Genomic DNA, 17,245 nt, shown 5'->3' on the forward strand with positions numbered 1-17,245 from the left:
AAAAAAAGCTATCATAGCACAAGAGTTAAGGTCAACTACATAGATAATTCTTGACCATCTACTCTGTCAGTCACTTTACTAGGTGCTAGAAATAAAGGTGAATATAGTTACAAGAAATCCATAAATTTTCATTTGTTACCAATACAAATTGAAGTTTATCTAGAAAATTATCATTAAACAATGCAGTTCCAGAAGGCACAGTATAAAGGTTTGGTCAAGGGGAGGTGGTTGAAGAAGAATCACAATTGGGCATATTGAGAAATATAGAACTTTACTGGAGAGAGTTTAGGTGATGAGGGATAATTTGAGAAGTTTTAGACTCAGTGTGATTATTGATGTATACCAGAATGTAGGGATTAATCCTAATGATCTTTTGAGGGGTGGTGGAATTTGTCTCTCTGGTGGAGAGAATTAGGTAGACGTAGGGTGAGAGGAATGTGTTCTCATCATCACTGTTGATAGTGTTAAGGCCGGAAAGAACATCTTACCAGGAGTGCGGGAAGCTCTATGATGTCAAATCCTCCTAATTCTGCTGAGTCAGTATCAAAGCTTGGGAGGAGGGGCTGTCTTTCCAAGAACACAAAGAGCTTAGGGGATCCCCTTTTCTCCTGTCAAAGGTGATACTGTGGAGGAGGTCCAGTTCTGTACAGTCCAAACCCCTTTCTATTGTCTCATACCTGCCTCCTCCAAACATTTTCATTATTTGCCTGGTTCCTGATATATTTGAACTTAAAACAAAGTACAGGGGCTTCCCTGGTGGGGCAGTGGTTTAGCGTCCACCTGCCGACACAGGGGACGTGGGTTCGTGCCCCGGTCCGGGAAGATCCCACATGCCGCGGAGCACCTGGGCCCGTGAGCCATGGCCGCTGAGCCTGCATGTCCGGAGCCTGTGCTCCGCAACGGGAGAGGCCACAATAGTGAGAGGCCCGTGTACCGCAAAAAAAAAAATAGTAATAAATAAATAAAAGTAAAACAAAGTACAGCAACCACTCTGAACTGACAGAAAGAATACTAAGAGACCTGAAACCTGACTTTTTCAAAATAGTGTATTATAATTAAATAAGGTCATATGATTACATCAGCCTGAAAAGACTTCACACAAACCACCCCAGGAGCTCTCTCCAAGTCTGAACCATCTACTTGCTAACTATCTTTTCTTTCTGGAAATAAATTAAACAAAAAGCACTTTCTCAGAATGAAATAAACAGCGCTTAAGATAAGCTTAAAAGTTAAAAAATGCAGGCACTTCTGTTTTGACACTTCACTTCTTCAATCTATTAAAAAACAAAAGCACAGTTACCTGTAATTCCCCATGTGTCGATTTTCATGTTCTTCTTTCGAGATCTGCTTCCGTACCTGAGCAAGTCTCTCCTTCTAGAAATGAAGAAATTTTACAAATAAAACCTGACAAATGAATTATGCAATTCAAATTGCAGGTACATTGTTAAATTTTTCATACCAACTCTTCTTTCCGCCTCTCCAACTGATGTCTCTGCTGTTCTGAGTCTGAGGAACCCGGTAAAAGCCTTTTGATTGAATTTTGACCATAAAGCCTCCTTTGAGCCTCAGCTTTTTGTTTAGCCAAGTTTCTCCTTTTATCACTGGTCCTAAAATATAGAACACAAGACCATATTCAAGAATTCAAATAAGCTCTAACCTTATCCCTGTGAGAATCAGCAGAAGAGGGGACCCAGTGGAGACAAGAATCAGTTTTTATTAAATTTATATATTCACATATGTTATATTCACCTAGTCATTCATCAAATATGGATCTCCATACAGTAAATAGACGTTCTGAAGGTAACAAGATAAAATGGAGACAGTATAGCAACTTACTAGCAATACAACCTTAGGTCAATTAACTGCGGGGTCTGTTTTCCCATACATTAAATGCTAACAATATCATTTCCCTCCTAGAGTTCTTATAAAGATTAACTTGGGGTAACATTAATAGGTCCTTAATAAATGTTGTTTCCTTACTCTTCCTTCAACCAATGCCCTTTATATTTAAGCATTCTTACTTATACTGACCACCCTTCAGCATATTTTCAATTCAGATTGAAATCTCAGCCTAACAATCATTACTGAATTGAAAGCATCTGCATAGTCCTTCTCATTTTTGCCCAGTGATGCAAATTTAATCATAGCTGTCTGATTTTTATTGGAAAATTCCTGTTGTAAGAGTGCTTTCCTCTGAACTTGTTTTCTCTCTCTTCCCTCCCATGTAGCTGGTACGATCAGATAAGCCTGAGGTCTCTTCTCTCTCCCTCTGACTTACACTATTATATACCAATCTTAAAGATCTAGCAGGAACAGGGTGAAAAAAGAAAAAGGCAAAAAAGAAAAGGCAAAGCCAATTTTTCCCTCAGCCATAGGAAAAAATAGAGTTCTTATTCTTGAGCTTATATTTCCATGCCTTGCAATGTCATTAGTCTGGTAGGGCCCAGATGAAGGTGTAAAGCAAAGGAAAGGGGACAAAGAGGCCATCTGGCCAGCTTCTAGTGTGGAGAGGTAAAAGACACACCTAAGTTTACAGAAGGTCCCATTCTATTCAATAAGGGATTGCACTGAAAATACTGGGCCAAGGCCCTAGATAATAGAGAGTGTTCTTTTGCCTCAAGTATGCACCACCTCACAACTTGAACTTGCAAGGGTATTAGGAAACTGATCTATTATCTTTCATAACAACATTACGGTTTGAGTGGCAGGAGTTCAACAAGTGAACAGGATAGAAGGAATAATTTGAGAAAAGGAATAAACACGTCCAGAAAATTGTAAGTCATTTAGTATGTCTGGAGCTATCAGTGAATGCAGGAAACTCAGCTAATTAAAGCCTTCTAGCTTTAATACTAGGTTACTGACTCTCAAATTGAACTTTAGGCAATGGGGGAGAGGAGAGAGTGAGTTTTAAAAGGAGAAGAGAATAATTATATTTGCAGGTTTTAAATGTTATGCCTTGGCAGCAGAAGCAAGAAGAACCACAATCCTGCAGGCGGTGGAACGAAAACCACATTCACAGAAAGATAGACAAAAAGAAAAGGCAGAGGACTATGTACCAGATGAAGGAACAAGACAAAACCCCAGAAAAATAACCATATGAAGTGGAGATAGGCAATCTTCCAGGAAAATAATTCAGAATAATGATAGTGAAGATGATCCAGGACCTTGGAAAAACAATGGAGGCAAAGATCAAGAAGAGGAAAGAAATGTTCAACAAAGACCTAGAAGAAGTAAAGAACAAACACCTAGAAGAAATAAAGAACAAACAAACAGAGATGAACAATACAATAAATGAAATGAAAAATACACTACAAGGAATCAATAGCAGAATAACTGAGGCCGAAGAACGGATAAGTGACCTGGAAGCCAGAATGGTGGAATTCACTGCTGTGGAACAGAATAAAGAAACAAGAATTAAAAGAAATGAAGACAGCCTAAGAGACCTCCGGGACAACATTAAAAACACCAACATTCACATTAGAGGGGTCCCAGAAGGAGAAGAGAGAGGGAAAGGACCCAAGAAAATACTGGCAGAGATTATAGTCGAAAACTTCCTAACATGGGAAAGGAAATAGCCACCCAGGTCCAGGAAGTGCAGAGAATTCCAAGGAGAAACACACTGAGACAAAGAGTAAGCAAATTGACAAAAATTAAAGACAAAGAAAAATTATTAAAAGTAACAGGGGAAAAATGACAAACAACATACCACGGAACTCCCATAAGGTTAAGAGCTGATTTCTCAGCAGAAACTCTACAAGCCAGAAGGGAGTGGCATGATGTATTTAAAGTGATGAAAGGGAAGAACCTAAAACCAAGATTACTCTACCTGGTGACGATCTCGTTCAGATTCAATGGAGAAATCAAAAGCTTTACAGACAAGCAAAAGCTAAGAGAATTCAGCACCACCAAACCAGGTCTACAACAAATGCTAAAGGAACTTCTCTAAGTGGGAAACACAAGAGAAGAGAAGGACCTACAAAAATAAACCCAAAACAATTAAGAAAATGGTCACAGGAACATACATATCGATAATTACCTTAAATGTGAATGGATTAAATGCTCCAACCAAAAGATACAGGCTCACTGAATGGTTATAAAAACAAGACCCATATATATGCTGTCGACAAGAGACCCACTTCAGACCTAGGGACACATACAGACTGAAAGTGAGGGGACAGAAAAAGATACTCCATGCAAATGGAAATCAAAAGAAAGCTGGAGTAGCAATACTAATATCAGATAAAATAGATTTTAAAACAAAGAATGTTACAAGAGACAAGGAAGGATACTACATAATGATCAACGGATCAATCCAAGAAGAAGATATAATAATTATAAATATATATGCACCCAACGTAGGAGCACCTCGATACATAAGGCAACTGCTAACAGCTATAAAAGAGGAAATCAACAGTAAAACAGTAATAGTGGGGGACTTGAACACCTCACCAAAGAACATATCATCCAGACAGAAAATTAATAAGGAAACACAAGCTTTAAATGAAACAATAGACCAGATAGATTTGATATTTATAGGACATTCCATCCAAAAACAGCAGACTACACTTTTGTCCCAAGTGCGCACGGAATATTGTCCAAGATAGATCATATATTGGGTCACAAATCAAGCCTCAGTAAATTTAAGAAAAATTGAAATCATATCAAGCATCTTTTCTGACCACAATGCTATGAGATTAGAAATAAATTACAGGGGAAAAAAAATGTAAAAAACACAAACACATGGAGGCTACACAATATGTTACTAAATAACCAAGAGATCACTGAAGAAATCAAAGAGGAAATCAAAAAATACCTAGAAACAAATGACAATGGAGACACGACAACCCAAACCTATGGGATGCAGGAAAAACAGTCCTAAGAGGGAAGTTTATAGCAATACAATCCTACCTCAGGAAACAAGAAAAATCTCAAATAAACTATCTAACCTTACACCTAAAGGAACGAGAGAAAGAAGAACAAATAAAACCCAAAGTTAGTAGAAGGAAAAAAATCATAAAGATCAGAGAAGAAAACACTGAAATAGAAACAAAGAAAACAATAGCAAAGATCAATAAAACTAAAAGCTGGTTCTTTGAGAAGATAAACAAATTGATAAACCTTTAGCCAGACTTATCAAGAAAAAGAGGGAGAGGACTCAAATCAATAGTATTAGAAATGAAAAAAGAGAAGTTACAACAGACACCACGGAAAAACAAAGCATCATAAGAGACTACTACAAGCAACTCTTCGCCAATAAAATGGACAACCTGGAAGAAATGGACAAATTCTTAGAAAAGCACAACCTTTGAAAATGAACCAGGAAGAAAGGAAAAATATGAACAGACCAATCACAAGCACTGAAATTGAAACTGTGATTAAAAATCTTCCAACAAACAAAAGTCCAGGTCAGGACCAGATGGCTTCACAGGTGAATTCTATCAAACATTTAGAGAAGAGCTGACACCCATCCTTCTCAAACTCTTCCAAAAAACTGCAGAGGATGGAACACTCCCAAACTCATTCTACGAGGCCACCATCACCCTGATACCAAAACCAGACAAAGATACTACAAAAAAAGAAAATTACAGACCAATATCACTGATGAATATAGATGCAAAAATCCTCAACAAAATACTAGCAATCAGAATCCAACAGCACATTAAAAGGACCATACACCATAAGCAAGTGGGATTTATCCCAGGGATGCAAGGATTCTTCAATATATGCAAATCAATCAATGTGATACACCATATTAAAAAACGGAAGAATAAAAACCCTATGATAATCTCAACAGATGCAGAAAAAGCTTTTGACAAAATTCATCACCCATTTATGGTAAAAATTCTCCAGAAAGTGGGTATAGAGGGAAACTACCTCAACATTATAAAGGCCATATTCTTGGATTGGAAAAATCATTATTGTGAAACTGACTATGCTACACAAAGCAATCTACAGATTCAATACAATCCCTATCAAATTACCCATGGCACTTTTTACAGGACTAGAACAAAAATGTCTTACAATTTGTATGGAGATGCAACAGACCCTGAAGAGCCAAAGCAACTTTGAGGGAAAAAAACAGAGCTGGAGGAATCAGACTCCCTGACTTCAGACTATACTACAAAACTACAGTAATCAACACAATATGGTACTGACACAAAAACAGAAATATAGATCAACGGAACAGGATAGAAAGCCCAGAGATAAACCCACGTACCTATGGTCAACTAATCTATGACAAAGGAGCCAAAGATATACAATGGAGAAAAGACAGTCTCTTTAATAAATCATGCTGAGAAAACAGGACGGCTACATGTAAAAGAATGATATCAGAACACTCCCTGACACCATCCACAAAAATAAACTCAAAATGGATTAAAGACCTAACTGTAAGACCGGACACTACAAAACTCTTAGAGGAAAACATAGGCAGAACACTATGACATAAATCACAGGAAGATCTTTTTTGACCCATCTCCTAAAGAAATGGAAATAAACCCAAAAATAAACAAATGGGACCTAATGAAACTTAAAAGCTTTTGCACAGCAAAGGAAACCATAAACAAGACAAAAAGACAACCCTCAGAATGGGAGAAAATATTTGCAAACGAATCAGCGGACAAAGGATTAATCTCCAAAATATATAAAGAGCTCATGCAGCTCATTATTAAAAAAACAAACAACCCAATCCAAAAATGGGCAGAAGACCTAAATAGTCATTTCTGCAGAGAACACATACAGATGGCCAAGAGCCACATGAAAAGCTGCTCAACATCACTAATTATTAGAGAAATGTAATTGCAAAACTACAATGAGGTATCACCTCACACCAGTTAGAATGGGCATTGTCAGAAAATCTATAAACAACAAATGCTGGAGAAGGTGTGGAGAAAAGGGAACCCTCTTGCACTGTTGGTGGGAATGTAAATTGATACAGCCACTATGAATAACAGCATGGAGGTTCCTTAAACAGCTAAAAAAAGAATTACCATATGACCCAGCAACCCCACTACTGGGCATATAACCAGAGGAACCCATAATTCAAAAAGAGTCATATATCACAATGTTCATTGCAGCGCTATTTACAATAGCCAGGTCATGGAAGCAACTTAAATGCCCATTGACAGACGAATGGATAAAGAAGATGTGGTACATTTATACAATGGAATATTACTCAGCCATAAAAAGGAACAAAATTGGGTCATTTGTAGAGATGTGGATGGACCTAGAGACTAAGTCAGAAAGAGAAAAACAAATATCATATATTAACACATATATGTGGAATGTAGAAAAATGGTACAGATGAACCAGTTTGCAAGGCAGAAATAAAGACACAGATGTAGAGAGAGAACAAACGTATGGACACCAAGCGGGGAAAGTGGGGGTGGATGGTAGTGGGATGAATTGGGCGATTGGGATTGACATATATACACTAATATGTGTAAAACTGATAACTAATAGGAACCTGCTGTATAAAAATAAGTAAATCAAAATCAAAAAAAAAAAAAAAGAGTATCCCTTGGCAATATGTACAGTAGCTTAGAAGTGGATGAGAAAAGAAGCAGGCTGTTAAGATAGTCTATGGTCTGAATGTTTGTGCCCCCCCCAAAACCCATATGTTGAAATATTAACTCCCAAAGGTGATGATATTAGTACGTGGGGCCTCTGGGAGGTGATTAGGCCATGAGGGTGGAACCTCCTTGAAAGGGATTAGTGTCCTTATAAAAGAGACTCCAGAGGGCTCCCTAGACCCTTCTGCCATGTGATGATACAATAAGAAGTATGTGACCCAGAAGCAGGCCACACTCAACCACACTGGCACCCTAATCTTGGACCACCAGCCTACAGAACCATGAGAAATAAATCTCTGTTTTTTATAACCTATTAAGTCTATGGTATTTTGTTATAGCAGCCCAAACAAATTAAAACAAATGGAATGCTATTTCATTAGCAAATATAAAATATGACAGCCTGGACCAGGGAAGCAGCAGTCAGATTAGAAAATAAGGAAAGATTCAAAGGGTTATTTTAGAGGAAGAATGAATGACTTTGGTGATTAATTATTATTATTAGTTAGATGTGAGGAGTAACAAAAAGGGCTGAACTTGAGATGGCAACAAGATTGATTTTAGTGACTGGATGATTGAGAATATCATTTTTCCAATGGTAAATACTAAATCTGGATGAGTTTCCTTTGTTTAGGGAAAGGGGAAATGTGGTTTAGGTAGCTCTTAACTTTTAATTTTTTTGATATTCCATTTTACGTAGAACAATCATTTCTATTTACCATACAATTTAAAGGAAGGAGAGGAGAGAAAAGAAGAACAAAGACCAAACAGTTGGTAAGAAAAAAAAATGTAAGAGAGGAAAGAAAAATGAAATGACAGAAAAGAGGAAGGGAGAATTAAAAAAAAAAGGATTGAGAATATTATGAGAATGCTGTGGAAGAAATGAACATAGAGCTATATGCACCTTCACAGCAAACACGGCACTCACAGACAAGGACACTGACACACACACAGCTCAAGAACATACCTATAAAGAAGAGTAACAGAAATAAGCTCACAAAGTCCTTTGGACACACTGAGAAACAAAGAAAAGCCAGTCACACCCAGATATTTTCTCTAGATGACTGCTCCCATATTCTGGCGTTGAGCAATACTGCCATTCTAAAAACTGTGTTTGGATTCCTATAAATATAGGTATAAATCAGCACTAATGACTCTTAGTCCACAATAAAAATTTAACCAGAGACCAAAGGATCACCATTCACTTAGCATTGTAATCAGCATTTTTCCATTCAGCTGTATCCACACACTGTCCTAAGGAGTTTTGTTTATAGTTTCTGGAGCTCTTTCCACTACTCATTACTCTGTGATTCCATACAAGGGATTTCTCTTTCTAATCAGCTGGCTTCACACACTCAAGCTCCTGTAATATGGAATCCCTGGAAGTTCTATGAACATCCTGTGCTTGCCTCACTTCCTTATCTTACCACAAGGAGTTACCTTGGAATGAAATGTCCTTCCCCTACCCTTGTCTTCCAACCTATTTTTTTTTTAGTACTCACTATACGCTAGTCCTAGATATGGCCCTGGAAATACAAAGATGAATAGACAGAGACATTGCCCTCAAGTGTCAGCAATGGCATGTGAATAAATACATAGAGTACAATGGATGCTATTTTAAAAAGTGATAGTAGGTAGGGTGATGGCACAAGGGAGGAAGTAAACCACTTTGCCTCAGCAAAAGCTTCAAATAGGAAGTCAGGCCTGTGCTAGGTATTTAAGGATTAGCTGACAAAAATGTGGTATATGCATGCAATGGAATATTATTTGGTCTTAAAAGGGAAGGAAATTATGACACATGCTACAACATGGATGAACCCTGAAGACATTATGCTAAGTGAAATAAGACAGTCACAAAAGAGCAAATACTGTATGATTATACTTATATGAGGTACCTAGGCAAATTCATAAAGACAGAAAGTGGAATGGTGGCTGCCAGGGGCTTGTGGCAGGTGGAAATGGGGAGTTGTTTAATGGGTACAGAATTTCAGTTTTGCACAATGAAGAAAGGTTCAGAGAAGGATGGTGGTAATGGTTGCATAATAATGTGAATGTACCTATCGCCACTGAGTTGCAGACTTAAAAATGGTTACAATAGTAAAGTTTAAGTATATTTTACCACGATTTTTAAAAATGAATCAACATTCACCAGAGGAACAAAGCTAAGAGAAAATTTAAATAAGAATACACGCAAAACCATGAACATGTGAAACAGCATCGCACGAGAGTTCTTAGAAAAATTAATTCTAAGTCAGGGAAAAGAGAAGAACAAAAAGTGATCAGATTGGCGAGATATGCAAGGGCCAGATCAAAAAAAGTCTTGTGTCTAAAGATCAAAAACACTTTGTAGGCAATGTTTAAACTTTATCTGATTGTGTGAAACAATCTGAGCAGAATATTAGAGTTTATAAATATCTCTTTAAATGTTGGCATCACTCAGGCTCTGCCCTTACCCCACTTTACTTCTCAATATATACACTCCAACTGTATGTTCTCATCCACTGGATTCAACAGCAATCTATATACAGATTTCAATCACATAGATGTCTCTATCCCCTGGAGCCCTGTATATCAAATCTCCCACTTAACAATTCTGCCTGGGTGTCTCAAAGCACTTCAAAATCAACATGTTTAAGACTGAATTATCTCTCATTTCTACCTTCTCCCATCACTTCTAAGCCTGTTTCTTGCCTTAAAGCTCTATCTAAATAAATGGTATACTGTCAAATAAGTCATCCAAGCCAGAAACGGAGACTTTGAACTCCCAGCACCTACCCCTATAGTAGCGGGCACTCAATAAATACTTGTTAAGTGATTTGCAGATCAACAGAGTGGACACTGCAAAACGGGGTGAAGGTTAGTGCTGAAGGAAGGAAGGAATCCAATAAAATAGCCAAGGAGAGAAATTAGAAGTCCCTAAACTTGAAAAGGAGTCTAAGAAATTAAGCGGAAGTCATACATTTGACAGAACTACTTAAACAATATATATGCCAAAAAAATGTATAGGCATATTGCTTAAATAATCTAAAATACTTGATACACTTGTATAAGCTAAATAAAATTTTCCGATTCTACATTTCTTTCCTTTCTCCTCATTTCCTTTAGAATAATTGAAATATCAGTAGAGTTTAGGCAAATCATAACTTGATCATACAAAAGAAGGGGCCATATGAAAATTTCTGAACAAGTTTACATGTCAATCTTTTTTTAATAATGCCTTCCACATAAATCTACTTCTCAATCAGGCATCTGCTAAATGCTTGAAAACATTTCAAATAAATAAATTGCTTGGAAATATCCCACAACTCTTTTAGAGTTCCTGAAATGACAATTAGAACCAACTGAGATCATAAAATTCCTGAGTTTAAATGACCTCAGAGGTCCTTTAATCTAATACCTTAAATGCTATTTGTTTTTTGTTTTCTTTTTCGCACACAAACACTGTATTTTATTTTTACAAGAGATAAAATAAACTGACACCAAGCATTGTAAATGGATGACCACAACGAAAGCAACAATGATTGCAATTGCCAAACATGAAACACACTCATACTATGTCACAATATTGACATTCAGTCCAGTAATCCTCCACTGTAACAGCTCCTTTACTTTGCAGTGAAAATTCAGTTGTATATTTTTTGCCTCTGAGTTCTTGAGGGATTTTTTTTTATTCAAACAGAAAGTCACAAAAATTATAATCATCCTCATCAGTTCACTCAGTCCCATGTAATTATTTTTTTTATCTTGATCTTCTGTTAGCACTTTTATGAATTCATCAGTTTTCCATTAGAGTTCTGAAAATGCTTATCCATTCAGTTCAGCAGTATAGTCAGTTACCAGAAACCTGTACTTGTCAGAGTCTTTTCCATGAATTCCTCGAAAATGAAACCCTTTTATAAGAACATTTTTGCAAAAGCATCAGAATACACCCAGAACTGTCTGTAAATGACAAAAGACTTAAAAATGACCACGGTTAAAGATTTGATGAAAGTTCATAATAATGCAATTGACAAGGAAATTTAGTTACTTCTGAGATATATATTTTAAAGTAATAACTAGAATTATGACTTATAACATTATACTAGAACGTATAAGATTTTTAGAAATTTCATGTAATGTATGAAACATTTATATTAACATATTTCCATACAAATAACCCAAAGAAAGTTTAGTATTAGTTGTTTCTTTTTGTTTGTTTGGTTTGTTTTTTATACTGCAGGTTATTATTAGTCATCAATTTTATACACATCAGTGTATACATATCAATTCCAATTGCCCAATTCAGCACACCACCATCCCCACCCCACCGCGGTTTTCCCCCCTTGGTGCCCATACATTTGTTCTCTACATCTGTGTCTCAACTTCTGCCCTACAAACCGGTTCATCTGTACCATTTTTCTAGGTTCCACATACATGCGTTAATATACGATATTTGTTTTTCTCTTTCTGACGTACTTTACTCTGTATGAGAGTCTTTAGATGCATCCACGTCTCAAGAAAAGACTAAATTTCAATCCTTTTATGGCTGAGTAATATTCCATTGTATATATGTACCACATCTTTATCCATTCGTCTGTCGATGGGCATTTAGGTTGCTTCCATGACCTGGCTATTGTAAATAGTGCTGCAATAAACACTGGGGTGCATGTGTCTTTTTGAATCATGGTTTTCTCTGGGTATATGCCCAGTAGTGGGATTGCTGGATCATATGGTAATTCTATTTTTAGGTTTTTAAGGAACCTCCATACTGTTCTCCATAGTGGCTGTATCAATTTACATTCCCACCAACAGTGCAAGAGGGTTCCCTTTTCTCCACACCCTCTCCAGCATTTGTTGTTTGTAGATTTTCTGATGATACCCATTCTAACTGGTGTGAGGTGATACCTCATCATAGTTTTGATTTGCATTTCTCTAATAATTAGTGACGTTGACCAGCTTTTCATGTGCTTCTTGGCCATCTGTATGTCTTCTTGGCAGAAATGTCTATTTAGGTCTTCTTCCCATTTTTGGATTGGGTTGTTTGTTTCTTTAATATTAAGCTGCATGAGCTGTTTATATGTTTTGGAGATTAATCCTTTGTCTGTTGCTTCATTTGCAAATATTTTCTCCCATTCTGAGGGTTGTCTTTTTGTCTTGTTTATGGTTTCCTTTGCTGCGCAAAAGCTTTTAAGTTTCATTAGGTCCCATTTGTTTATTTTTGTTTTTATTTCCATTACTCTAGGAGGTGGATCAAAACAGATCTTGCTGTGATATATGTCAAAGAGTGTTCTTCCAAAGTTTTCCTCTAAGGGTTTTATAGCGTCCGGTCTTACATTTAGGTCTCAAATCCATTTTGAGTTTATTTTTGTGTATGGTGTTAGGGAGTGTTCTAATTACAGTCTTTTACATGTAGCTGCCCAGTCTTCCCAGCACCACTTATTGAAGAAACTGTCTTTTCTCCATTGTATATCTTTGCCTCCTTTGACATAGATTAGTTGACCACAGGTGTGTGGGTTTACCTCTGGGCTTCCTATCTTGTTCCATTGATCTATGTTTCTGCTTTTGTGCCAGTACCATATTGTCTTGATTACTATAGCTTTGTAGTATAGTCTGAAGTCAGGGAGTCTGATTCCTCCTGCTCTGTTTTTTTCCTTCAATACTGCTTTGGCTATTTGGGGTCTTTTGTTTCTCCATACAAATTTTAAGATACTTTGTTCTAGTTCCGTAAAAAATGCCATTGGTAATTTGATAGGGATTGCATTGAATCTGTAGATTGCTTTGGGTAGTATAGTCATTTTCACAATTTTGATTCTTCCAATCCAAGAAGATGGTATATCTCTCCATCTGTTGGTATCATCTTTAATTTCTTTCATCAGTGTCTTATAGTGTTCTGCATACAGGTCTTTTGTCTCCCTAGGTAGGTTTATTGCTAGGTATTTTATTCTTTTTGTTGCAATGGTAAATGGGAGTGTTTCCATAATTTCTCTTTCAGATTTTTCATCATAGTGTATAGGAATACAAGAGATTTCTGTGCATTAATTTTGTATCCTGCAACTTTACCAAATTCATTGATTAGCTCTAGTAGCTTTCTGGTGGCATCTTTAGGATTCTCTATGTATAGTATCATGTCATCTGCAAACAGTGACAGTTTTACTTCTTTTCCAATTTGGATTCCTTTTATTCATTTTTCTTCTCTGATTGCCGTGGCTAGGACTTCCAAAACTATGTTGAATAATAGTGGTGAGAGTGGACATCCTTGTCTTGTTCCTGATCTTAGAGGAAATGCTTTCAGTGTTTCACCACTGAGAACGATGTTTTCTGTGGCTTTGTCGTATATAGCCTTTATTATGTTGAGGTAGGTTCCCTCCATGCCCACTTTCTGGAGAGTTTTTATCATAAATGGGTGTTGAATTTTGTCAAAAGCTTTTTCTGCATCTATTGAGATGATCATATGGTTTTTATTCTTCAATTTGTTAATATGGTGTATCACATTGATTGATTTGCATATATTGAAAAATCCTCGCATCCCTGGGATAAATCTCACTTGATCATGGTGCATGATCCTTTTAATGTGTTGTTGGATTCTGTTTGCTGGTATTTTTTTTTTTTTTTTTTTGCGGTACGCGGGCCTCTCACTGTTGTGGCCTCTCCCGTTGCGGAGCACAGGCTCCGGATGCGCAGGATCAGCAGCCGTGGCTCACGGGTCCAGCTGCTCCACGGCATGTGGGATCCTCCCGGACCGGGGCACGAACCCGCATCCCCTGCATCGGCAGGCGGACTCAACCACTGCGCCACCAGGGAAGCCCCTGTTTGCTAGTATTTTGTTGAGGATTTTTGCATCTAAATTCATCAGTGATATTGGTCTGTAATTTTCTTTTTTTGTAGTATCTTTGGTTTTGGTACCAGGGTGATGGTGGCCTCAAATAATGAGTTCGGGAGTGTTCCTTCCTCCCCAGTTTTTTGGAAGAGTTTGAGAAGGATGGGTTTTAGCTCTTCTCTAAATGTTTGGTAGGATTCACCTGTGAAGCCATCTGGTCCTGGACTTTTGTTTGCTGGAAGATTTTTAATCACAGTTTCAATTTCATTACTTGTGATTGGTCTGTTCATATTTTCTGTTTCTTCCTGGTTCAGCCTTGGAAGGTTATACGTTTCTAAGAATTTGTCCATTTCTTCCATGTTGTCCATTTTATTGGCACAGAGTTGCTTGTAGTAGTCTCTTAGGATGCTTTTATTTCTGCGGTGTCTGTTGTAACTTCTCCTTTTCATTTCTAATTTTATTGATTTGAGTCCTCTCCTTCTTTTTCTTCATGAGTCTGGCTAATGGTTTATCAGTTTTGTTTATCTTCTCAAAGAACCAGATTTTAGTTTTATTGATCTTTGCTATTGTTTTCTTTGTTCCTATTTCATTTATTTCTGCTCTGGTCTTTATGATTTCTTTCCCTCTGCTAATTTTGGGTTTTGTTTGTTCTTCTTTCTCTAGTTCCTTTAGGTGTAAGGTTAGATTGTTTACTTGAGATTTTTCTTATTTCTTAAGGTAGGCTTGTATAGCTATAAATTTCACTCTTAGAACTGCTTTTGCTGCATCCCATAGGTTTTGGATCATCGTGTTTTCATTGTCATTTGTCTCTAGGTATTTTTCGATTTCCTATTTGATTTCTTACGTGATCTCTTGCTTATTTAGTAACGTATTGTTTAGCCTCCATGTGTTTGTGTTTTTTACTGTTTTTCCCCTGTAATTCATTTCTAATATCATATGTTGTGGTCAGAAAAGATGCTTGATATGATTTCAATTTTCTTAAATTTACTGAGGCTTGATTTGTGACCCAAGATGTGATCCTAAATGCTATTTGAACACTTATAATAGCAGACAACTCACTACCTCATTAAGCAGTTCAGTTAAACTTCTAACAATTTTTTTCATAATGAGCCAAAGCTTACCACATAATAAGATTTCAAACATTTGACATTCATGATTATGTATGCTTCAACCAAACTAATAATATTCTATTGATGCAGCAATCCCAGTTCTGGGTATATATTTAAAGAAGTTGAAATCAGGATTTGACTGATCCTGTTGAACCAGGATTCAACAGATACCCTGTGGGTATATGATCTAAAGATACCCACATTCCCATGTTCACTGCAGCATTATGCACAACATCTAAGACATGGAAACAACCTAAATGTTCTGCAATGGATGGATAAAAAATGTGGTATATATAAGATGGAATATTATTCAGCCTTAAAAACGAAGGAAATCCTGTTAATGCTGTTCAATGGGAAGGTTAACTCTCACTTAACTGCTTCTCTTTTCTTCTCTGTTTACCCAGGCAGCATGATACAGTGGAAAGACCTTTGGACAGAAAGGTTGGAAATGCATTTTTGAGGTTTTTTAACTCCCTGAGTGACCATTGTGCTTTAGGTTTTTCTTGTGAGGTGAGGAAAACAGTCCAGAAGGTTGCCTAAGGTATTCTCCAATTCCACCCCATAGTCTGTATTATACCAACAATGCAATTTAAGCATATTTACTGTAGGTTCAAATAATATGGGGAGAAGGAGAAGCTGAGTTCAGGAGAAGAGGAAAAGATATTTAAAAAGAAGAAAACTAAATGGGTTTGAAGAATGGAATCAAGAAATTCACAATACAAAATACTAAAATTACAAGACAATTCCACTTACAAATGATTGTTCTATGCCAAATATGGTGACAAAAATTCCAGAAGATGGAGGAAACACTTTACCTGATATTTAGTAGCTTCAGTGCATTTAGCAGCACTCCCCTTTTTACATCATAGTCTATTTTCTGATCAGTTCCAAAGCTTGGAGCTCGATTGATCTGAAATTTACAAAGAAAACAATAAGTAAACAAATGTTGGTAGGTCAATCAATATGCAGTACAAATTTGTTAATTTAATGTGGGATCCCCAACCAGTAGAAGGACTCTACAATAAATCTCAAAGCACTATATGGTAGATGGCCCAGTCACCATTGCCACTCCTCCCTTCCCCAACACCTTAAGTCAAAGAGTTGCAAGGAATTGACTGTCATCACTGCCCCTTCCCCCTGCTGCCTTAGCTTCAGATGTTCAGTCAGCATATCTGCCTTCTCCCTCCTCTCCACTCTCTCCAATCTATTACTCCATGAACTCTAGGTCTTAACTTTAGGAAGTTAAAGTGACTCATCCAGACAAAAAGGTTGGAGGACCAGTAATAACAATAACAATAATAAAAATGGAACAAAAAATAATAGGGATATTACCAATATAGTAATAATTATATTCATGTATGTATTTCCCATATTGAAATTATCAGTGCCCTCTTTTCACTGCTTTCAGATCTTCTGGATGAATATGTCTATTGTTGCCTGAAAAATAAATTGTATTTCTTTCTTCCTGGGTCAGACAATAATTCATCAATTTTCATTTCATTTCATTGAAATTACTCAGAGGATATCATTAAAGGTAGCTGCAAACTAACCTCTATGAGCTTTTCTAACTGTTTAAGGAGTCATGGGAATAACTGAGCCATTTGTGGTTGTTCTTTCCCACATCATTTCTAAGATTTCACTAAGAAGAAAAATAAGAAGTAACTACATATACCCTGAAATCTAGTATACAATATATTACCACTTCAAGAGCTGGAGTGTTTGTTTTTGTCTTTGTTGTTTTGGATTTTATTGTTGTTGTTGTTGTTGTTATG

The 17,245-nt window shown here is 36.8% G+C and overlaps 1 protein-coding gene across 3 annotated transcripts in view; it reads right to left on the reverse strand.

The window, feature by feature from the left end:
* TTLL7 (tubulin tyrosine ligase like 7) overlaps positions 1 to 17,245 on the reverse strand; it is a 97,654-nt gene that overhangs the window by 48,226 nt on the left and 32,183 nt on the right. For 2 of the 3 annotated variants that reach the window (XM_060024288.1, XM_060024281.1), the window contains exons 9-11: positions 16,289 to 16,383; positions 1,460 to 1,607; positions 1,301 to 1,374 (exon numbers count right to left, since the gene is read on the reverse strand). In XM_060024288.1, the coding sequence (XP_059880271.1) occupies positions 1,301 to 1,374; positions 1,460 to 1,607; positions 16,289 to 16,383 (317 nt within the window). The remainder of the gene's footprint in view (positions 1 to 1,300; positions 1,375 to 1,459; positions 1,608 to 16,288; positions 16,384 to 17,245) is intronic. The other variant, XM_060024294.1, reaches the window with a different exon arrangement.

The sequence above is a fragment of the Delphinus delphis genome, chromosome 1 (genome assembly GCF_949987515.2).
Source record: "Delphinus delphis chromosome 1, mDelDel1.2, whole genome shotgun sequence".
Taxonomy (NCBI): Eukaryota; Metazoa; Chordata; class Mammalia; order Artiodactyla; family Delphinidae; genus Delphinus; species Delphinus delphis.